Source organism: Lissotriton vulgaris, chromosome 5 (assembly GCF_964263255.1).
Source record: "Lissotriton vulgaris chromosome 5, aLisVul1.2, whole genome shotgun sequence".
Classification (NCBI taxonomy): domain Eukaryota; kingdom Metazoa; phylum Chordata; class Amphibia; order Caudata; family Salamandridae; genus Lissotriton; species Lissotriton vulgaris.
In genome coordinates, this window is record NC_141693.1 from 1464558623 (window position 1) to 1464583178 (window position 24556).

Here is a 24556-nt window from a genome sequence, read left to right on the forward strand (position 1 = left end):
CCCTCCCGCTGTCCGTGTACCCGTTAACCCGCCCCCCTCCCGCTGTCCGTGTTTCTTGTTGCTTTTGGGTTGAGCACTCCATGGGAGTGTATGCGTGTTACAGCTGCCTGAGTTGGGCATATCTTTTCCACTGCAATCTGTTGGCCATGTGCTTCTTTCTGCCGCTCTATATTGTGCTTGTCCTCATGTCTCGCTCTGTCCCCGATTGCTTCTCCTTGCCAACAGTTGTACCCTACTCTTAAACCTGTTGCTTCTCCAGCCCCTCCCCTCACTTTACGTTACTTCTCTCCATCCGTCCACTCCTTCACTCGCACCCATTGCTTCTTCACACCAGCCCCCACTCCTTGTTGTTTGCCCCCACGCTCCCTGTGTGGCTTCTATTCAACCCACCTGTTTGTTTTGCTTTTGTTGTTAACATTTGTCCACATTGGTAAAAAAAAAAAGAAAAACATAATTGGGATTGCTGCAAAAAAAGGCCAAAAACTTGACAAATTCAATGGGTGTCAAGGGCGAGAGCAGTTGGTTTTGCTAATGATTGTTTACGTCTAATTTGACAGCACAGCAAGCTGCTGACCTCAGTGGTCTTTAGCTCTACCAAGAGGAGTAATTCTATCATGTTTTGGTATTGGCTGTTTGATGTATCTTTCAGTTTCCTATGGTCTGCTTCCATTGAAAGACATGAGCAACTATGTTATTGCAAAAATATACTGGTTTGTCTTACATGTTTTATTCTAGATGTGTATTGCATATAGAAAGCAATCTGTTTTTTTTTCACAGCTGGAGGTTTTTATTATGTTTTATTCTGGAAGGTCTACAATCATGTCATCTAGGATGCTGCCTAGGCCAACGTTGTTTTATTGAGAGTGCACTTGTTCTAGACTTAAACTTGACATGTGATTTTAGTTGTCTTACATATCCAGGGTGATTGGTTTGCCTCTTCCCCAGGGAACGGTGTGAGTCACAGATTTGCACATATGTTTACATCTACACATGCTCATAAGGCCACACAATCCAGCTGCCTACTGCATAAATAGGCATTGGCAACGCCATTTGGCTTCGTGTTAACGCACAAAAACAGAGGCATGCACAAATACATCTTGCAGACAATAACATGATAAAACATTCCCTGTTGGCTTTGTCCATGGTATTCTATTTACAGATGGGGTGTTTTAGGACAGTCTTAAAGGAGGGAGTGCCTAATTGCCCGTGCAGAGGGATTGAAAACTGGACCCAAACAGTAGCCCCTGGTGAGAGAGTTGGGATGCCACACACACACACACACACACAAATTCGGCGTCTGAGTGCAACAGAATATTTGCTTTATAGGGCTCTGGCCCTAGCATGGTCCTGCAAACTAGTCAGTATTTAATATAGTGTTGTGTGTTTTTGCTAGCTGTCCAGCCCGGTGTCAACATTGAGAGGAGTGCTTGTTTTCGAAGTTGTTCTGAAGTTGTATTCTGGGAGGATAAAACCCCCGAGAAGGGAGTTCTTATTAGGAAAGTTAGTCAAGAGAGATTACTTGCGGTGAGCCAGATGTTTTACTCTTAAAGAGGGTGGCTCCGAGTATGAGGATATGCTCCAAAATATAGTTGGAATAAGAGTGCATAATGTTTGAAGGATTGTAAAAGGAGGGTGTAGGCCGGGGGATCAGTGTAGTGAGGATTCTTTCAGCCTGAGATTCCCGATGGATTGATAATTGTTGGAGGGGCAAACACCTGGAACATCACATCACATGACTGAACAACTGGCATAGTGCAGGTAACATTAAATTGAAAGCCACCAGAGTTGGTATCAAGATCTTATTACTGCAAAACGCTCCTTCAAGCTGCTCTGGAACAGAACTGGATATGAGCGGGGTTCTCAGGTGATTTCCACAAACATTTGCAAGTACTACAACGCAGCACTCTCATTTTATAGTGTGCCATTCCCCCCATGAGCTGCCAGCCGCCACCTCGGCTCCTACTGCTTCTGCCACCGCACTCGTGTGTGTGTGGCTGGCTCTGGGTGTGTGTGTGTGGCTCTGTGTGTGTGTGGCTCTGGGGGTGTGTGTGTGGTAGTAATTGCTGTCTGCTGAGCTCGTCCGTAGGGTACAATAGGTCTCACATTTGTGAGAGATTAAGCTAATGGCAATGTAAATGACAATGCCATTTATTTATCTGTTTTCAAAACCAACACATAAATACCAATTTTGTCATTTACAATGCCAATAGCTCTAACTTTTCCAAAGGCGAAACCATTGCATTGTAAATGCTTGTTAATCCTGTTCTGGCATTTTGACTTTCTGAAGGAAACCAGACTCCCCCATCTGAAGAGTAGGAATAGATGTTGGAGCACGGTGTCTACGGCAAATCATAGGAGGACTCTGATTGAATCTAAACCAGTTATGCAGTCATTGAGGATGACATCACTATTAGGTCCTGGCTCATGATGGCGGCCAATGCTGTGGTCCCTGTTACGGCTGTTAGAAAAATAACTCCAGCCCATTTAGTGCATTGGTTCTCTGAGAAATAAGTTCTGGAAAGTGATGCATGCAAACAACTTGAAAGGACATGGTGTCACCACTACCAGGAAACTGATGAAACATGTTTCAAATTGGGCCTCAAAGTGTATCATCAGAACCTTAAGGGGGCTTGGAGTGCCTTTTACTTCCCCCAATGTGTTAAAGAAGAAGACAATTATGGGAAGGAAATTTACAAACTTGTCACCAGCTTTACAGACCGCAAAACTATGCCCCATCCCCCCCCCCCACTAGAGACTAACCATACACTATGCTCGACTCAGCGATTTCTTTGAGGACAAAATCCTTACCATTCAGAACAAATTAGTAGGTCTGAATCTTTTAACTCTAGGGTCTGTTGACATAGTACGTCCGATAGTAGAATCAAAACTATCGTCCTTTTATGCCCCTTCCACTGAGAAATCTATGGCTCAGTTTGCGAACTGTAGGTCGGTGTCCACTTACGATCCTATGCCACCTCACATCCTGAAGACTATATTAGATATTATTTCACCTTTCTATCAAAATCTATTTGCCATCTCCCTCCACTCAGGCGTCTTGCAGATAACTGTAAAAGAGCAAACGTTATCCCCCTTGCTCAAAAAGCTAATGCTGACCCTGAAACACTGGCAAATTTTAGACCAGTCTCTCTGCTCCCAGCAGCCTCAAAAATCCTGGAAATGAGTGTTTTTTTCTGAAAGGAGAAAAGATTTTCTCTGACCTTCATTAGCACTCCTGTGCTCTCTTTACACACATTGACCTGTAGGAATCATTAGGAACAGCATACCTCTTCTTGTTTTAGCAGTTGTGAAATCATGCTTTTGGATTTGACACATGCTGACTACGTTTCTCAAATTTCTTCCTCATGATGCACAAGTCACTGTTGTCACGGCACTGATTCTCTCTGGGGTGGACTATGCCAATGTTCTGTACTTGGGTCTTCCTGAATATTTGGTCCAGTCTTTACAAGTAGTTCAGAACATGGTAGTCCACTTACTTTAAAGAAAATGTCCTTAAAACACATTGGTATCTCAGCTACGGGAGAAGTTGCACTGGTTGCCGGTCCAGCAACGCATTATGTACAAAGCTCTGACTCCGACGCATCAAGCCCTCCACAACAAAGGGCCCATGTACCTAAATGAGAGGATCAAGGAATACAGACGAGGGAGGTCCCTGTGCTCCCGTAATGCCGGTGTATTCTCAGTCCTCTGCTTTAAAAAATAGCGCATAGGAATCTCCTCTTTTACGGTCAAGGCGGCCAACATGTGGAATCAGATGTCTGGGCATCTGAGATCCAACAAAGAGGAAACAAAATTCAAGAAAGAATTGAAAACATTTTTTATTTAAACTTTAGGTATTGTGGAACTCTTATTGTTCCTTGCATCATTTCTGTCTCTAGTTGCCTAAGCGACGGGTCACTCTCGGAGTAGCCGTGTGCTATATCAGAACTTCTCATTCATTCAAGAGGTTGTGGTGCCAAGGAAATGATTAAAGCTTTAGGCTTGATTGGTTAATTGGGAAAAGGTTGGTCAGATGTAATAGGTCTGATCTGTTTATTATAAGAAGTTACAAAAGGAGTAAGCCTGACTTACTTATTGTGAAATACATTTCTTTAAGCCAATAGGCTGTTAGGGGGGGATTGTTACTTCACTGTGTTAAAGATTGTATACTTTGTGTTACGTTAAATGGAGTTTCACAGACTAAGCAATGGTTTTGAAGTTGGTTATGTCCTTGGATAAACTCTAGTGGTAAACGCGTTGCATTGTGATCCTTGTAAGACCTTCTTCAGTAGAGCTCTATACTGTATTGCCAACCGAAATTTTACACGTGCTAGTAATTTTGCTGTTTGCCTCATGCTTATGCTTGATATAGAAGGCCTGGGTTGGTTATGGCGATGAACCACTGATACAATCTATAGGACTAAATAATTAATTAGGAAATGTTATTTCAGAAGCCATGGGTCCAATCTGTTCATTAAGAAAGATTACAACTAAGGTAGTAGGCCTGACTTATTTTTTGTGGGAATCATTTGTGAAAGCCAGTAGGCCTTTAAGGGTAGATTGTTATTACCGTGTGTTAAAGCATGGAGAGAGGTACTTTATTATCTCACAGAATACTGTCCAGGTAAGGATTTTGGTGCTGGTTACTTCTTTTGACAAACCTGGGGGTTGAAGATTTGCACTGTGATAATCATTGGAAGGCCCTCTTAGGGGGCTGGCAGGTGTGGTTTTTTGCCAGGCCCTTGTAATAAAAAATGTAAAAAACCTATAACTGTCGCCCAACAAGGGCTCACGGACTTCTTTACTCTTTCGGATAGATAATCTAGTTTACTAGACGTTTGCATAAAACGGGCTGTGTAGGTTGACATAGTTATAAACAAAATGAAAATGCCACAGTTTTAGCATGTTTTTGGTTCTTTGTAACTTTACTTCTACACATGTGCTATCCTCAAGCGGTCAGTTCCCCACAAAGTGCGCAGGTGTTGGCGTGCTTCTTCCTCCATCATTTCTTCTTATAACCTTCAAACTACCTTACCCACAGCACAACACAACAGGCTTCCTCCTGTGAAAAACCCAAAGCCTTGCCTTGTTCTTTGGCTCTGTCATAACAGCACAGCTGCATGCAAATATTTCTGTTACCAATGCTATAAAAATATATTTTTATATTGGCTCCTCCCCGAGGTGAATTATTCTCTCACCTCATGCTGTTTGGTGTATCAGTCTGCCTCTGACAGAGTGCTTGCACTGCAATGCATGAACGACTATTTAGATGTTAAATGTACACAGAATCATCACTGATATTCTTTATGTCATACAGACATCATATACAAAAAGCATTGGTTTTCATAAGGATTTGCACTGCAGAAGGCTTTTTTTATGTTTTAGTCAGGCCTCACACTCTGCCTCTTGGAACACTTCATGTACACTGATAAACAAGCACTGCCAACGCCAATGGCTCTGGCTTTACATAATACACCACATAGGCATCCATGCTGTTGACATAATCTTGCATATTAAGGCCAGAGCTATTGGCTTTATAGTGTTTTTTAATGGTTGCTACTCTAGTGTTTGTTTGGTAGTAGCGGTCGTAGAAGCTCAGAAATATTAAACTTTGTGTGTTGTTGGCATCTTCTCCATACTTCCCAACAGATCTGATTCAGGATATTGGCTAGCACATTTTTTTTAAAAACTGCAGGACAGAGATTCCGTGGAGTCTTCCCACTGATTTTTGGGGCAGTTGTGGATTGAAACTAATAGGGGGTGAAACATAGCTTTGAGGAAAAAGAAAGTTACTAACACGTCTCTGAACCTCATCCAGTGTTTTGCAAATGCTGATATAGTTATAGACATTACTTCAGTGTCCTGCAAAGGGATTTTTACTGATGAAGAGATTCGTTAGGGAGGGTAAAACTCATAATGGTGCACAAATGTTATTCATTTAGATCATTTCATCTATTTCTAATCAAGCCATCTGAGTCAGAAGCCACAAGGACCTTTCTTCTCATCCAGTCAAGGAGTATGTAATTTGATTTCCTTTAATGTCATCATTGTAATAGAGGTGATTTTAAATTGTTCCCAGGGATTTCGGTAATATGCAAATGATCGGATTTAAAACTTGGAAATCCTACCTCGTTTTGATCACGGAATGTATGCAGGTACAACACTACTGTAAAATGTATGAAGGCAAACGGTTCATGAACCCAAAGGGTGCAGGATGAAGCACTGAATTAGAGATAAAATGCCTCTTGCAAAAAGTGTATTTTCCATAGGAGGTTTGCGACGGTGGAAAGCTTGTTGCTGTGCACATAACCTGGGAGGAAAGGGCGTAAAGTCACACTGAGTCCATACTTACATGGATAGCCGGCACTTGATGGGCAGGTCATTGGCCCACTCGATTGGTCCATTCTCCCGCCTCTGCACACCTGCGATGGCCCCAGGAGGCTTCTCGGTCGTTATCCGATGCCTGAGGAACAGAAGGATCATTGTTAGGTCATGAGCAGAGGCATCTCCTAGGCTTCTTCTTGGACAGACAGGGCACTCTAATTCTGACTCTATTCACAAATACACATTTCTCAGTTTCCACAGCATATCTTAGATGACGTAAAATATCCTAACAACGACAGGGCACGCAAAGCTCCATTATTTATTTATTTGTTTGTTTTGTAAAGGGCTAGCTTGTGACAGGAAGCCTCCCTGTAGCACTTTATATTTACAGTCCATGACAGAGAATGGTCACCAGAACCTATGACCTTGAATGGTCCTGCCATACCCCTAGCAGCATAGACGCAATCAGATGTCTAATTTCTCCCACATTGAAATGAATGTGCTCTCACACACTTGAAATAACATAATATGCTGAATCATTAAACAAAAATTAAATGGCTTTAGGCCCAGATCTCTGTACTGGGGTGAATATATGACTGTGTTCTGCATTCTGTCCATCAATTGTTCTTTTTGCATTTGTCACCCCGAGCGGGATGGTATGCCCAGACGTTGGTTTTGTGCTCTCCTTGCCACTGGAGTCAAGATTTCCTGGCTGATGAGGGGTGAAACCCCGAAACTGGTCCTAGGATGCTTGTTTCCAGTACAGGAAGGACCTGGCCTGGCAGTTCAGGCAGGACTGTTTCCATAGGGAGCAGGGTCAAGACTGATTTGCATATGGCTGGGTCCACACTGCAATGGCATGGGGAGCAGGAAAACAATGGATTTAGGTCCAGATCTCTGTACTGGGGTGAATGTATGACATTGTTCTGCATTCTGTCCATCAATTGTTCTTTTTGAATGAATCATTAGCATATTGTGGCACAATCTGTTGGGGGCATTTTAACTTGGTATTTTCTTTTATCTGTACTGGTTTTAATTCTTGCAGAGATTTACTGTACAAGGCACTTTTTGGGGATCCATAGCGTTCCATACTAATCTGTAAGAGAGAGGGGACACCATTATCTAAGGTTGGCGGTCTAGACTTTTTTGCAAAAGACTACTTAAGGACACACTGAAGCGCGACTGCACCGAAGGCAAGTCCATCTGCGCCCATCAGTGCCCCAGAATGTGCCTTGCGCCAGAACCGCTGGCCATTTTGTGTCGCACAGCTCTTCTAAGAAAGAGTTGCTATGGATGAATCATCCGGGTAGGCAATCTGATTGTAGTTTGTTAAATCTTGAAGGATACTCAGATCATTTTTGTTGTGCGCCCTGTAATTTCTCCCCTTGTTTGGTTGGTCGGATAATATGACTAGGCAGACCAGGGTGGACGAGCAGGCAGAGTTTAAAGGTGACTATCCCAGATTTTTTTTTTTAATGAATCTTCGGTCTCTTGTTAAACATAAGTTGGAATTTTATGAGGTTTTAGAGTCTTATACCCCTCACATTGCATTTGTACCTGAAACATCGTTACAAGATACCTCTAACCAAGGTTTGGCTCTAGCACTAACTGCAGGCTATGCCATTAGCAGACATGAAAGGCAAGGCAAAGGTGGTGGTTGCCTTGCAATAGTACAACGTGATTCACTGAGCTTACCATATGACCCTTTTACTATTTCAAATTGTGAAGCTCTCTCTTTTAGATGTAAGATTACAGACAGTTGCACTACTCCTGGACTTTTGATTTATAGGTCCCTTGAACCAAAGACTACTTTTTTAGACGATATGTGTAATCATATCTCCATTAGTGTTCAATATTCAAATTACACAATTTTAAGGGATTTAAACCTTTATTTAGAAGATTCAAATGACCATGATGCAGTCTTGTAGTTGAATATCTTTTTTCTTTTAAGTTGGAATAAAAGGTAAAGTTATCTTATGTTATGTTATGTTAATAACTTTTATTTGGCGCACAGCTGCCCCAGCGAAGGGGCGTCCTGGCGCCTGATCAAATGCCACAACATAACAGGAGGAGCAGAGAAAGAAGAATCAGTTAGCAGAGGCAAACAGGTGAGTTTTGATGGCGCGTCTGAAAAGGGTTAGGCTATTTAGGGCACAGATGTGGACAGGAAGGGAATTCCATAAATCAGCCGCCAGAGTGCGGAAAGAGCGTCCTCCCATCCTACTCAGTCTGAATCTTGGCTTAATCGCCAGATGGTAAGATTCAGACCTGAGGGACCGCGCAGGGACATACGGAGAGATAAGGCCCGCAAGGGCGGGAGGGGAGGAAAGCTTCAGGATCTTAAATGTCAGACAGAGAGCCTTGAATTTGATTCTCTGTCTGACCGGAAGCCAATGAAGGGAGGTCAGAACGGTGGAGACGGAGCATCGTCTCGGAATGGCCCGCGCAGCGGCGTTCTGCACCCTCTGAAGCCGAGTAGCCTCAGCCTGATTGACTCCAAGCAGCAGGGCGCTCCCGTAGTCCAATCGGGAGAGGATGGAGGCCTGAACCACCAGTTGCCGCGTGGGGGGGTCGAAGAATTTGAGGACAGGTCTCAGTCCTCGCAGAATACCAAAACAGGTAGCTGCTGTCTTCTTGGTATGGCTGGTAAAAGAGAGGTTGGAATCCAGCCAGACCCCCAGATTTTTAACTTCGGCCGCTGGAATAGGGGACACCCCCAATTCGGGAGGCCACCACTGGTCTCCCCAAAGTTCCGCCTGTTTCCCTAAAATCAGGACCTCGGTTTTCTTCGCATTAAGCTGTAGGCAGTTGTCACGCATCCAATTAGCCACAGCTATAAGTCCTGCACGGAATCTGGGCGCATTCACCTCAGGGTCCCCACTGAGTGTCACCGCCAGCTGCGTGTCGTCGGCGTACGATGTCATGGTAAGGCCACATTGCCTGACGACAGTGGCCAGCGGTTTCACATACAGATTGAACAGCGTGGGGCTTAACGCAGAGCCCTGAGGGACTCCCAGACCCAAAGGATGGAAAGAGGACTGGCCAGGTGGAATAGCTACTTTGAAAAACCGGTCCGAGAGGAAAGAGCGGAACCACTGAAGAGCCTTCCCAGCGATACTTACCTCCTCCAAGCGCCGCATCAAAATGTCATGAGACACCGTGTCGAACGCGGCGCTCAGGTCTAACAAAAGGAGCGCCGCAGTCTGCCCAGCATCCAGCACAGACCGCAGATGTTCGGTCATAAAAAGCAGGGCCGTTTCAGTACTGTGCTGCGAGAGAAACCCATTTTGACTCTCGTCAAGAATATTATTACGCGAGAGATGGGCAGACAGGATGGAATTCACGTGTGCCTCAGTGACCTTAGCGGTCCAAGGCAGGAGGGAGATAGGCCGGTAATTCTCCGGGAGCAAGGGGTCAAGGTTGGGTTTCTTCAAAATAGGGCTGACCACAGCTTGCTTTCAGGAGGAAGGGACCATGCCCTCACTGAGGGAGAGATTAACCAGGTCCAGGATGGGCTCACGACAAAAGGGCGGGAGAAGAGTAAAGACCTCCGGCGGGGTCTAGGGGGGAGCCAGATTTAATTTTGAGGCTAAGAGTGTTGAATACCTCGTTAGACAAGGCCGGCAAGGAGGATAGAGTTTCAGATACCGAGACCTTCACAGAACTAGTAGCATCCCCGGAAGCAGATGGTATGAATCCTCGGTAAATTGTCTGCACCTTCTCGACGAAAAAGGATGCCAAACTTTCGCAGTGCGAGTCCGTGCAGATTTCACGCGAGGTAGCCCGTTTCCCCATCAGGTCTTTAAGTACCTTAAAGATTAACTTGTCTGCCACACACAAGCTGGCCATATTTTAGTTGGAATATTCTCAAAAGATCTCAACCTTTGTTGTGAGGGCGTACTGCCTCTGATCTGGTCGGATCATTGGCAGTCCAGTTTAGCCTCAATATTTAGACACCATCCTTAGACTCTGAAGTAGTAGCACCAAGTAAAACCATCTGGCTATGGAAGAAGATAGATAAAACGATCCGGACAGAGAGCCTTTAGTCGACTAAACCCGATCTTGGCAGTAAGCCCAATGTAGCGGCTGCAAGGTATCATGAGTGGCTGATAGAGAAACCTTGAAACAAGCACCGGTAAAAATAGTCAAACTCCATTAAAATCGGCCACCCGCTCCTTGGTTCTTTCCAATTAAGAGACAAAAATGCTGCCAACTTGAGAAAGCTTGGAGACTGGACTAAAATGAGATAGGTAGTAGCCAATACAGGAAAGCTATTGGTGAATACAAGAAATTAATTGTGGACGAAAAGATCAAATATTATACAGACAAAATTGAATTGGCATAGAGTTCCTCGAAGTAACTTTTTGAAGTAGTTCCATCTCCCTTAAACCAAATCGTCGCTTGTAGTCACCCTCTTAGCTAGGAATTCGGAGATAGGTTTGAGGACTTTTTTTAAACACAAGGTTGAGATGGTGTACAGGGAATTTGACTCTGCCTTATCGGTAGTAAGAGCTTCTCAGAAGTCCTCGATCTTGGTAGCCAAAGAATAGGAACTACATGATTTCCCACTGCTGACCATTGACCAAACAATTAAACCTATTGGTCATGTAAATTATGGAGCACACTCTGCCCAAGATAGTACAAGAATTTGTAGTTCATCTCACACAAGTCTTGACTACCTTGCTGAGTGTCATGATAATGACAGCTATCTTTCCATCTGAGTGGAAAAAGGTTTCCATCCTACCTTTGTTTAAAAAAAAACCCTTGTTGGAGCCGAATAAGGAGACAAATTACCACCCAATCTCTCTGCTTCCTTTCTCAGCTAAGCTCCTTGAAAAGCATCCTAATGCAAGCTTATCTGGTTACTCGGACATGGATTATCTTCTAGATAAACCGCAACCCGGTTTTAGATCTGGATTTAGCACAAAGACAACTGTAATTCTAAACCATCTTCTCTCCCGTGCAGGATTCTCCAGGGGTCATCGCTCAGCATCACGCTATTTAATATGTATGTAGCACCACTGGCAAAGCTGATCCATTTTTAAGCCTTCGCTAAAGTAGTCTATGCCAATAATGCCCAGATTGTGGTATCCGTCCCTAGAAATGTGCATGAGGTTTCAGACAGATTCAATAAATGTATGAATGCCATTGTCAATTGGATGACTGCCAATTGTTTGAAATTAAACTCCGATAAAACAGAGGTTCTTATATTTGGGAGAGAGTCCACCTTCTGGGGTCACTCATGGAGGCCTCACACCACGGGTTCCACCCCAGAGCCTGTCACCAAAGTAAGAAACCTTGGAATAACGTTTGATGAATACCTTTCCTTTAACGAGTAAATCAACATATTGGTGACTTCCTGCTTGCTTCCACTTAGGTCTGCGAGGAACGTGCTGCCTTTCATTCCCTTCCAGCTCCAAAAAACTGTAGTTATCATCCTTGTCCTGTTCAGGATTGATTTTTGTAATGACCTGTATATGGGATGTGACAATCGGCATTAAGAAGGCTTCAGATGCGGCAAAACACAGCCGCTAATATCCTAAAGAAGCTCCCCAAATATATGTTTGTGTCAAGTACTCTAAATGAACTTTACTGGCTCCCTGTGAAGAAAAGGGTGGCTTTCAAAACACTTGGTATAGCTCATAAGGCACTGTATGGTACGAGATCTAATGGTCAGCAAAAAAAAAGTAGGTGATATCAACTTGATAGAAATCTTAGATCTGCGGCATAACATTCAGTTCTGGTCCCAGGACAAGCCTCCTGAAGTACCCGCAGCTTTGTGTACCGCCCCTGTCAGCTGGGGAACAAAATGTCATTCCACCTTAAAAATTAGCCAAATCTCCTTAGTGTTTAGAAACAGCTGAAATCCTGGCTGTTTCCCTTATCTCTTTAGTGGGTTGTAGCCCCGGTCATTTTGTCCAAGATGTTCTTTAGATTCTTAACGAACAAGTTACTTACCTTCGGTAACGGTTTTTCTCGTAGATACAGTATCTGCCTGTGGATTCCTCACCTTGTGAATATCCCCCTTGCGTCAGCAATGTTCAGAAAATTCTTTGTAGCACGCCGGCGTGAACGACGTCATAGGAGCACGGCATCGCGCGCGACTCCGTCTGACGTCACCGACTCCTTATTAGGCCTACGTCGGCGTGATGACATCAGTTCCGCCCTTTTTTCCGTGCCTTCGAGGCACCCGGACGGACCAATGACAGCAGATATACAAACATACAGTGTACAAAGTACATACAAATCAAAACAGCACACATAGTGCACAGCAAAGGAATAAATATCCCATTATATATACAAATATAAATCTAAAACTACATATACTCAGGTATAGCAGAGTGGACAACGGGGAGGCAGGTGAGTCAGTGAGGAATCCACAGGCAGATACTGTATCTACCAGAAAAAGCGTTACCGAAGGTAAGTAACTTGTTCTTCTGATAGATATATCTGCCAGTGGATTCCTCACCTTGTGAATAGATTCCCACAGCAGTCCCCACTCCCGGATTAGGGTGTCCACCCTGCTACACCAAGAAATCTTGGAGGACAGAGCGCGCAAAGTGGCCGTCCCTCCTCACCTCGGTATCCAAGCAGTAATGCTTCGCGAAAGTGTGGAGGGAGGTCAAAGTCGCGGCCCTGCAAATGTCCTCAACGGGCACACCTCTAGACAATGCAGAAGTAGCAGAACTTGGCCTGGTAGAATGAGCTCTTATACCCTCAGGAGGGTCCTTACCCGCCAGGGAGTAGCAGATCTTGATGCACAGAATTATCCACCTGGAAAGCGTGCGCTTGTGCACGGCTCTACCCTTCCGGCAGCCAGAAAAACCAACAAACAGCTGGTCATCCATCCGAAAGTCTTTAGTTCTGTCCAAATAAAAAGACACCGCCCTCTTAGGGTCCAGACGGTGCAGTCTCTCTTCCTCCTTGGAAGGGTGAGGGGGAGGATAGAAGGTAGGAAGGGTAATGGACTGTCCCAGATGGAAAGGAGTTACCACCTTAGGCAGAAAAGCACCCTGGTCCTAAGAACCATTCGATCAGCATGAATGGTCAGGAAAGGAGGCTTAGAACTAAGAGCTTGAAGCTCATTCACCCTCCTTGCCGAGCTGATCGCAACTAAGAAGACCGTCTTAAAAGACAAAAGCCTCATGGGACACTTGTGTAGGGGTTCGAAGGGAGAACCCATCAAGAATGTTAAGACAAGATTTAAGTCCCATTGAGGCACGATAAATGGAGAAGGAGGGAACTTATTAGTGAGGCCTTTTAGAAACCTCAAAACCACTGGAGATTTAAATAGAGACGGCTGATCCGGCAAACAGAGAAATGCCGACAATGCCGAAAGGTAACCTTTGACTGTGGCAACAGCAAATCCTTGCTGCACCAAAGAAAGAGCAAACTGCAAAATATCGGACAAATGAGCCCTCAAAGGATCAACGCCTTCTCCCTACACCAAAGCACAAATTTAGATCACCTATACGAATAGATGGACTTGGTGGAGTCACGCCTGGCTGAAAGAATGACATCCACCACATTGTGCGGGAGAGAAAAGGAATTCAGGTTGCCCCGTTCAAACTCCAGGCATGAAGGTGTAATGTCTGGAGGTGGGGGTGTAGAACCTGCCCTTCCATCTGGGGGAGGAGATCTACCCTGAAAGGGAGACGGAGCGGCGGGTGAGAGGAGAGGTGGAGTAGGTCCATGTACCACACCCTTCTTGGCCAATCCGGGGCGACCAATATGACTTGGGCTTGGTCCTGCCGAATCCTCCTCAGAACCCGAGGAATCAAGGCTATGGGAGGAAATGCGTAAAGGAGTTGACTTCCCCAACTCAACTGAAACACGTCCCCCAAAGCTCCTTGCATCGGATACTTGAGACTGCAGAATGGCAGGCAGCGAGCATTCTCGCGAGTGGCGAACAGGTCCACCCAAGGAGTCCCCCACATCTGAAAGATGTCGTGAACAACCTCCGGATGGAGCCTCCACTCGTGATCGGCAGAGAATGTCTGCACGTACGTTCAGAACTCCGGCCAGATGATTTGCCATCAGACAAATCTGATGGTCCTGAACCCAGGACCAGAGACGCAGAGCCTCTCTGCAGAGACACTGCGACCCTACTCCTCCATGCTTGTTGACATACCACATCGCTGTCGTGTTGTCCGTCAGGACTTGAACCGACTGACCGCGAAGGGAAGGGAGGAAGGCCTTGAGCGCCAGACGTATCGCCCGCAACTCTAGAAGGTTGATGTGAAGCAACCTTTCCTCTGGAGACCAAAGATCTTTGACTTCCAGATCCCCCAGATGAGCACCCCACCCTAGAGTGGATGCATCCGTTCTCACTGTGGCCACCGATGGAGGCAGATGGAAGGGCTTTCCTTGAGACAGATTGCCTTCCATGCCCCACCAAGACAGATCCGCTGCAGTTTCTCTGGAGATCCTCACAGACTCCCCGAGATCTCCGTTGTGCTGATACCACTGCCTGCGGAGGCACCACTGGAGTGCCCCCATGTGCCAGCGTGCATGGATGACCAACAGAATGCAAGAAGCCATCAGACCGAGCAGACGAAGGACCTTCAGGACTGGAACGACCGCTTCATTGTAAAATAAAGGAATCATTTCCTGTATGCCGCGAATCCTTTGAGGAGGAGGGAATGCACAACATACAGTTGTGTCCAGCACCGCACCTATGAACAGGTTGCGCTGGGAGGGCACCAGGTGAGACTTGGGTACATTTATCGAAAAACCCAACCTGTACAACAACTGAGTTGTCTCTTGCAGATGATGGAGCACCTTCTCTGGCGACTCCGCTTTGATCAGCCAGTCGTCCAGGTACGGGAATACCGGTATACCCGACCTCCTGAGATGTGCTGCCACCACTGCCATCACCTTGGTGAAAACACGAGGCGCAGTAGTAAGTCCAAACGGAAGAACCGCAAACTGGTAGTGCTGCGAACCCACCGTAAAACGGAGATACTTCCTGTTCGACTTCAGGATGGGGATGTGGAAATAAGCATCCTGCAAGTCGATCGACACCATCCAGTCTTCTTCCAACAGCGCTTGAAGAACCTGCGCAAGAGTGAGCATCTTGAACTTTTCTTGTTTCAGATACAAGTTCAAGATCCTGAGATCCAGGATTGGCCGAAGCCTGCCATCCTTCTTGGGGATCAGGAAATACCGGGAGTAGCACCCCTGACCTCTCTCCTGCTCCGGAACCACCTCTATCGCACCCTTTCTGAACAGTGCCAGGACTTCTTCCTACAGGAGAAGCAGGTGGTCCTCCGAACAATAACCTTGGCAAGGAGGGTAATTGGGAGGGAACTCCTGAAAAGGAAGTGCATACCCATTTTCTAAAAGATTGAGAACCCAAAGATCTGATGTAACCGATTCCCAATCCCGTAGAAAACGACTAATCCGACCCCCTACCGGACCCGCATGATCCGGAATGGCGGATCTAGGGCTTCTTTGCTGTTGTAGGTGGGGGGTGGGTGTTAGAGGAGGAAGTAGAGGAGGAGGAGGCCTGACGTCCACGTCCACGACCCCTCTGTCTACCTCTGTATGATTTATACAGAGGGTTCTGTTGTTGCTGCTGTTGTTGGCTTTGTTTGAAGGGACGAAAGGAGGACCTCCCGAAGCCCCTGAACTTCCTGGTCGTAGAGCCTTTTGCTTGCAGGCCCAAAGATCTAGCTTTCTTTGAACCTCTCCAATGCCGTATCAGCTTTCTTCCCAAAGAGGCCAACGCCATCAAAAGGCAAATCCATAAGAGTAGCCTGAACATCTGTGGAAAACTCTGAAGACTTTAGCCAAGCGGCTCTTCTGGTGGCCACCGAAGAACCCATCACCCTAGCCACAGAGTCTGCTGTGTCCATGCCACTCTGAATAACCTGCCGGGCCGCCGCCTGAGTGTCCAAGACAACCTCGTTGAAGTTTTTCCTGTCTTCCTCCGGAAGCTTTGCTGACAACTGCTTCACCGAGTCCATTAAGGCATGAACATAACTTCCCAGTAGGCAAGTAGCATTAGTAGACTTCAAGGCCATGCTACCCGAGGAGAAAACCTTTTTAGCAGCCTGATCCAATTTCTTGGAGTCCTTATCTCCAGGAACCTGGGGAAAAGAGCCAGCAGACCTGTTAAAACAAGCGGCCTGCACCACCAGACTTTCCGGTGAAGGATGTGAAGTCAAGAACTCAGGGTCACCAGGTGCCACCCTATAACATCTTGCCACTGATCTGGACACTGCTGGAGCAGACAAAGGCTTTTTTTTAAATCGGTTCTGTCAGAGCCTCAGTGAATGGCAGAGTAGGCTCAACAACCGAAGATGGCGAATGCAAGACTTCCGTGAGGATATTTGATTTGAACTCCACCGTAGGCAATGTCAAATTTAGCAATTCAGCAGCCTTTCTTATAACTACATGGTATGGCATCACATCCCTAGAGGGTGCATCCGAAACCACAGGCAACCCCCATTCTGGAGAAAGTTCCAGGCTACTTGCACTTTGCAGATCCTTAAAGCAATCCTCATGCTCTTGAAGCTCGCCCTCCTCCACTTCAGGTTACCCATATTCCTGCTCCTCTAAGAGACGCTGGGCTCTACGCCTCGACCACTCCAGACGAACCGAAGTCATAGGATCCGGTAGCGACTCCGTCGGAGTTGGAGCCGGCGTCGAGCGAGGAACTGGAACAACAGGTGGTTGAGAAGACGGAACCGGCGTATAACTCCGATCCAAATCCTGAGGTCGCTGCGAAGCTGTGTGTGGAGTCGCTGACCTCAGCGGTGCCGTACCGAGCCATGGAGGATATGGCGCCGGCATAAAAGGTAGAAAAGGTGTCGGAGCATAAGCTTGGGGAACACCCAAGTTATATGACAAGGGACCCATGGGACCCGCAGGCGCTCCAGAGGGGTACATTGCCCTCGCATAAACACCAAACATGGCATTTAAGAAATGCGAAGGGTCCTGACCAGGACCAGGAAAGGGAGGGTACGAACCCAATGGCTGCTCCGATAGAGGCTGCTCCGAATTCGGCTCCTCTTGACCCTTTTGACCTTCCAGGTCTTCCTCTGGAGTCGGTGTGTGAGGATACGCGACCTCTTCATGCTCCGAAGGCTGTCCCGAAACCGGATTCGGTTCTAGCTCTGGATCCGGAGAATGCTCTGGAGACTGTACCGGCGAGGCTCCACCTTTGGGAGAAGGAGACACAAAGTCCTTATGATGTCTTCGAGAAGACTTCCTCTTCGAGTCCGACGACCCCGAATGATGCCGAGAACTATGCTTCTTCCTCTTGTGTTTTCTTTTTGAGGATCCCGAAGCATGCCCACAAGCCGACTTCGACGCCGACTCCGATCTGGCCCTCGACCTCGTTCTCGACCTCGATTGCGACCGCGATCGCGACTTCGATCTTGACTTCGGCTTCGAGCTGGGGCGTCTAGATCTTGATCTCGAAGATCTCTTGGGGTCTTTACCTTTAACCTTGGCCAGCAGAAGTTTTGCCTCCTGTTCTCGCAGAGCCTTTGTATTCATTTTAAAACAGGATCGGCAGCCCTTGACATCATGATCCGATCCCAGACACCATAAGCAATCTTCATGTGGATCGGTAATCGACATCATCCGGGCACACAAGCCGCACTGCTTGAACCCCGTCTTCCTCGACAACATCTTCGACGAAGAACAGAAACAGAAACACACAAATAGATACAAAGTCACTATCTGAATCTCAGAAGATCCCAGAAACCGTTAGCGTCGACGACGCAGAAAAAAGGGAACTGATGTCATCACGCCGACGTAGGCCTAATTAGGAGTCGGTGATGTCAGACGGAGTCGCGCGCAATGCCGTGCTCCTATGACGTCGTCCACGCCGGCGTGCTACGAAGAATTTTCTGAACGTTGCTGACGCAAGGGGGCTATTCACAAGGTGAGGAATCCACTTGCAGATGTATGTATCAGAAGCCAAGACACCTGCTCAGTATCTGTATGCTTTAGAGCTCTAATTTTATTCACATGTGCATTTGAAAGTGCACATTCACCCAAGGGTATCTTGGCACTGAATAACAGATGTTTATTGTTACACAACTGAATGGTACTCATTTTGTCAACCTCAGAAGGGTGAAAGGCTGAGTGGACCTGCCGGGTTTTGAGCCTGTGGCCATGAGGTTGAACACAGGCCCCTAGAGTGGACGCATTAGTCAAATAAGTCCACTAAGCCACCAGACCCGAAATCACTGCAGAGAACAAACAGTTGATCTGATAACAGAACCCACTACAGATATGAAAGGAACATAATATCTAGTCAAGTGCATGTGACTAAGGTATAAATGATGCTCTTTCAGTAACTGCCCTCAAACTGAGGAATCAATTAGAGAGCTCAAGCTCCTAGGGCCATTAATCAGTGAAGGTATAGAAACTACCATGGAAAGAAGGCAGCTTACATCCATTGTAAGGCAATCCTCTGCTTACCTATTCATGGTAATAGTTATGTTTGTGGCTCTGGTGAACTGATATACATGCTGTCACATGACCGATCTCTAAACACTTCCACGTGCTCCCTACAGCAAAAACTAAAGCTCTGATACAAAGAGTGACCTGGTCACTATCACATCATCTGGCTAAATGGGGACCTTTGGATCTAGGCCAGGTCTTAAGGTTTCCCAGTCAACAGCTTTACCACAAGTCCATATCATAGTGAAGAAAAGAGATTCTTTGGGAAGTGATGAGTTTCCATCTTCAATAGGACTTGGTGTACATGTTTGGAAGAATGGGCAGCTTCATTGCCATGGTCATGATGCCAACATCTGACCTGGTGGTGAGTCCCCAGATTTCGCCAAAGATACTCAATTCTTCATTCTTCATACTTCTATCCGGTCATCTGGAAGAAAGCAATTGTCTCACCGGTTCTCAAAAAACCTAATACCGACCCCCTGGATTTGAAACATTTTCTACCAATTTCTCTTCTCCCTGCCCCTGCTAAAATCCTGGAGAAAATCATCAACAGTGAGACGATGAAATACGTTGAATCCCAGGAGGACTTAGCTGTCGCTCAGAACGATTTTTGTGCCGATCACAGCACCGAGTCTGCCCTTATAAGGCCACTGACTATTTTTGCACACAGATTGATCAGGGTGGATCGGCGGTGTTGATAATGCTTGACCTATCGACGGCTTTTGACACCGTCTCCCCGATGCGCATGGTTCATCGTCTGCGTGAAGTGGGAGTCACAGGAGAGGCCCTGCAGCTTCTCCACTCATGTCTGGCAGAACCATCTTATTCTATCCTAATTCACAGATCTATCTACCAGTCGTGTGTTGTACCACCATCTGTCGTTCTGAGAGTATGCAAACTTGATTTGTGAATTCAGTAGCAAAACCATTCAATGGAATATTTTGTGGAATTTGCAGACTTCACCTAACGGTAATCGGAATGTTTTCTGCGTATATCACCTAGCGCTGACTGGTCCACCCATTGTTAAATCCTACAATTGTCAATAATTATTAAACCCTAAAGTTATAGAGGATAAACTATATTTAAAAAAAGGTTACAGTACTTTTCACCAGTTGCAGCCAGCAAGTGCGTGGGTGGGTGGGGGTGAAGTTAGTTAAAAAATTATATTACATTTAAACTTACCTTCGCCTCAGGTCTCGCGTCGTGTCTCCTCTCTCTGCGCCTTACAGGAAGCAGGCAGCCTCCCTCTCCTCTCCTCTCCTCTCCTCCCCTAAGAAAATCACAGCGCCGCAATGGCAGCGTTGTGATTGGCTAGGACGCCGACCCCACAGGGGTCTCTGGGGAGGCCCTTTTTTTCCATGTAGGCTGCATGCAGCCTACATAGACAAAATGCAAAGTGTGCATGACTCGTTTGGTCGTCCCTGGAGCCGACCAAACAGTCAGCGCCCACAATAGTGGGCAAACCACTCCTCCCCTGCCTGGAGCAGGAACGTCCACCCACCCACCCCCAACCAAACCAAGCCTTCTGGCTTTCTCGTAGTGCGAGAAGCAGAAACATAAAATGGTATTTAAAAAACAATTTTTTCTTTCTGCTTCTCGCACTGTGAGAAAGCAGTGGGCTGACGCTCCTTCGCCCACGTGTAGGAGCCGCCCCTGCTTTTCACCCAAAGAGACGAAGCCCACTGAGGCCCTCTTACATGCTTTCCTTGTTCTTCCGCGGCCCCCCATAAGGGATGAAGGGGAGGTTGCCCACTGCAGCATGATAGAAGGTCACACCAATGCTCCACAGATCCACAGTCACTCCATACACCTTCTGCAATGGCTTCCTCAGCACTGCACGCTCATACATGTCAGGATGCTTCAAGAACAAGACAAGCAAAAGGGAGAAGACATTAAGAACATGCCACACCTTCCTAAGAACATATTCCAGAAACCCAGTCATCTCTGCCACCTCTTCTTTATGCGTCACAGCACATTCATTAGCTTAAGTTCTCACTCTCACCCTTACAGGCCCATTCTTGGTGCACGCATCTGCCACTGAAACTAGTGTGTGAACAAAACATTGTTAACGTAGAACCCTGTCAAAAAAGTGACAGTCTCACATTGCATTTTCAGTTCTTTATATATGTCTAGTTAAAGCTATTCTATAGTGTGAATGTATTAAAAAAGAAAAGCACAATTTAGAATGTATGTTTTTAGTTTCCCTACAATACGCTTTGCATTTAAAACTTGATTTATAATGATAAACATTGTTGCCTATTGGCACATCATTCCCAACAAGATCACACATTACTCAAAACATTGACAGAAATATCTGCAAATGACGAATAATAAACAGACGGCTTTTATATGTGCTAAATCTTTCTAAAGAGTACTAAAATCAATTATTATGTAATGTAGTACAACAAATACATACCTGGTAACTTGTACAATGGCCCTATATTACCCTCTTTGGGTTTAGGTGATATTCATAAACCATTTAACTTTCGGCCTCGTGGTTTGTACATGTCATCTCCTTGAATGGCAAAAAAGGCCTAGATTACGCAGCTTCCCAAAATGTTTTCTCTCTGCTCTGTTTTTCACCCATCGAGAGAGCCAGACCACTGCAGAGAAATTACGTTCTTATCAGTGACTATAAATATATGCAGGGCTTTAAGTGGGCTGGGTCTCACCAGTGCTGAGCACCGGCAGTTTTTTAAAGGGGGCCTCGAAACGTGTCACTATCGGACTCTGTTTTGTGCTCTGGCACAGACGGTCCGTTTTTTTCTGGACTGCAGTGACAGCTGGCACATCGATGTGCGCTGCTCACACTGCTCACTTCTCACTCGTGGAGACGTTACGCCATGACGTCATGACAGGTGAGTGTTGTAGTGGAAGGGAAATCCTTTTAAAGAGAGTCATTTTCTCTCTGGATTTCCCTTCTCTTTTTGAAACTCAGGAACACCAACATTTTGTGGTGTCACCAGGGCTTTAAGTGGGAGCTTTTTCAATATTATATACACTCCATAGATGCTGCTTATTTATCTTATGCAACTAACAACCATTGACAAAGCCAATAGTCCTGACTTCTTGTAGATACGATGTTACTTGTTGCATCATATATCTGAATGCAATGACAGAAACAGCAAAATACAAGCCGGGCGGCACACTATGCGAAGCACTTGTGTTTTTAAGCCACGCCCTTAATTACATTGGCCACGTACCTTTGAGAGACCCCCTAGTTTTTTCATCCCACTTAAACCCCGAATATATGCATTTGCCTCAGCTAGACTTAAGCGCTGGAAGTTACATATATTATAGTCGCATTCCTCTTCTTCTGATAAGAACTTTTCCCCAAGGCCTGTGGAGTGTCTTACTTGAAAATAATTATTTTCATGAGACCAAGAACATAACATTTCTCCACAGCCGCGCGGACTAGTCCATTTGTGGAGAGAATTCCTGTTATCAGAATAATTTCTCTAGTATGGACATCCTGCCCTACAGAAGCAGGTCCATCCCATGGATGTAACTATTGTTTTAAAAACACCTCCCCAATCTCCATTTATTTCCTGCTTCAGGAGTACTTCATGTAATTAGAACATTCACCTCAAAGAAACACCTTACTAAACTCCAACATTCCAACAAGAGCATGCTCAGATGTAAAGAAACATTATTGTTTCTTTCTCCCCCGCACTGAAGTCCATACATTAAAGCAAAACTAGAAGAAGTGCTGCCGAGATGTGGCCTAGTGGCTAGAGCTGGCGACTTTGGAACATGGGGAAGCCCGTTTTAATCTTGATCTTATTTCAACAGTTTGTTATTCTGGTCAAATCGCTTAATCTCCTTAAAAGGGAAAGAAATGTGTAATATGCTTTACGTTCTAATGCCCTTGGGTAAGGTTTGTGCTATAAAAAAATGCAGTAAAAAAATAATAAAATAAAATATTTCCTTAAGTATGGACTTTCGTACACTTTGTGGTTCCAGCATTCACACATGTTTGAGGGTGCCAACAAACACACAGGGATAAAGGCCACAACCAGGATTTTCATATATCGCAGCAACCGTGTAAGCGTTCCCAGCACTCACCAGGTACTCCTCGGTTCCATAGATTGACACAAACTTCTCCTCGTCACCTAGCTCTCGCGCAGCTCCGAAATCTGTCAGTTTGTAGATGCTCTGACCATCCTCACCCACCAGCCGCATTATGTTCCCAGGCTTGATGTCTCGGTGGACAATACCGTTCTCGCGGAGGTGGTTCATGCCAGCAACTGCGGTGGAATAGAGACATTGGTCAGGATCAACATCCGCATACATACATGAGCTAAGCCATAGTTAAGGGGTGAGCAATCTCTATGGTTCTGCTCTGTCATAGAAACACAAGGAGATGATGGACGGAGTGCTGAAACTTTTAAGACACTCACCCCCAGTCACAGATCTGGGTTGAATCTATCATCATTTCTTCGCCTCCTCAGTTCAGACCCAGCTATATGCAAATCAGTCTTGACCCTGTGCCTCATGGGAGCAGTCCAGCCCAAACTGCCAAGCCAGATCTTCCCTGAACCAGATACAAGCATCCAGGGACCGGTTTCTGGGTAACACCCTTCATCAGCCAGGCTAGCTTGCATCCAGTGGCAAAGTGAGCAAGGGACCCACGTCTGGGTATACCCTGCCAACTTAGGGCGAACAAAGCAAACACAAGGAGATGATGGACGGACAACTGAAACTTTTCAGACACTCACGCCCAATCTCTATGGTTCTGCTCTGTCACAGTCTCAAATTTACATTAAATGGATTTGGGAACTGGAATGGAAAACCTCAATCTATTGTTAGAAATTCATTTAGCTTTGATAATTCTTTCTGAATATTCAATGCATCTTCGATCTTGTACCCTCTTGCACGAAGGATAAACAGTTTCTATGCATCTTATTTTTTTGCCCTACATCCAAGCATGGCTATTGCAACTCTGTTCCCAGTCACACCAAATGTGAAAATTCAACCCCAACTAAGCACACCGCCTAGTCAACATGAAACCTAATACGGGAAACAGGGGGATGGGTGGGGAACAGGTTCCTCAAATTACCAATCCCAACCAAGAAACACTAAAAGTCAAACATACATTCGTTTAGGATAACTATTTCCAAATAGTGATTTTTTCTGAAGTGCCATTTTGTGATTGCTATTCCAACTGTGTGAAAGTTTTATTTCTTATTTAGCAATTCCTAGTGGGCCACAATTCAACCAACCTCATTAATATTAATGAGGTAGTTCGCAATTTGCTTCTGTGTATCGGGTAGTGCACCGCCTAAATGTTAAATCCAATTTCAACTGTGCTCTTGGGTATCACTCCCCTCCTGGAGTGTATGTCAAACAACTTCTAGCTACACACTTATTACTTCATAAGTGTGTCACCCTAGGCACCAGTATATGATTGCTGGAACCTCCAGCGTAGTTTTACTTCAACAATTCAATCTTCAATCGTTCTATGAAAATATTCACTCCATATTCTTGTTGCGTTCAAAATCCAAAATTATTTTATTCACTTTTCATTATTTTCAAAATTCAAGACAATCCATGTTCCAATGCATTTCGGTGTTTAACCACACCTTCATCAGGGAACGTCTACGATTTAAATAAACAAAACATTTTCTCAGTGCATGTATCATTACATTCAACATTTCTTACGCGCTATGAAATGGGGAATCAAGTTAATTCTATGGTTTAAGTTGGCGTCCGTATATTAAGTTTAACCGTTGTAAGTAACTGTATCAGGTTTTAAGTACGTTTGTTAACACTCGGGGTTGCTACTTAGTTGCGCGCTGGTTATATTTTGCTGTGA

General features: G+C 45.5%; 1 protein-coding gene across 1 annotated transcript in view; it reads right to left on the reverse strand.

Annotated features, from left to right (window-relative positions):
* Positions 1 to 24556, reverse strand: part of IKBKE (inhibitor of nuclear factor kappa B kinase subunit epsilon) — a 287793-nt gene that overhangs the window by 184412 nt on the left and 78825 nt on the right. The window contains exons 6-8 of the mRNA XM_086923415.1: positions 22807 to 22988; positions 20439 to 20599; positions 6350 to 6460 (exon numbers count right to left, since the gene is read on the reverse strand). Coding sequence (XP_086779541.1) covers positions 6350 to 6460; positions 20439 to 20599; positions 22807 to 22988 — 454 coding nt within the window. The remainder of the gene's footprint in view (positions 1 to 6349; positions 6461 to 20438; positions 20600 to 22806; positions 22989 to 24556) is intronic.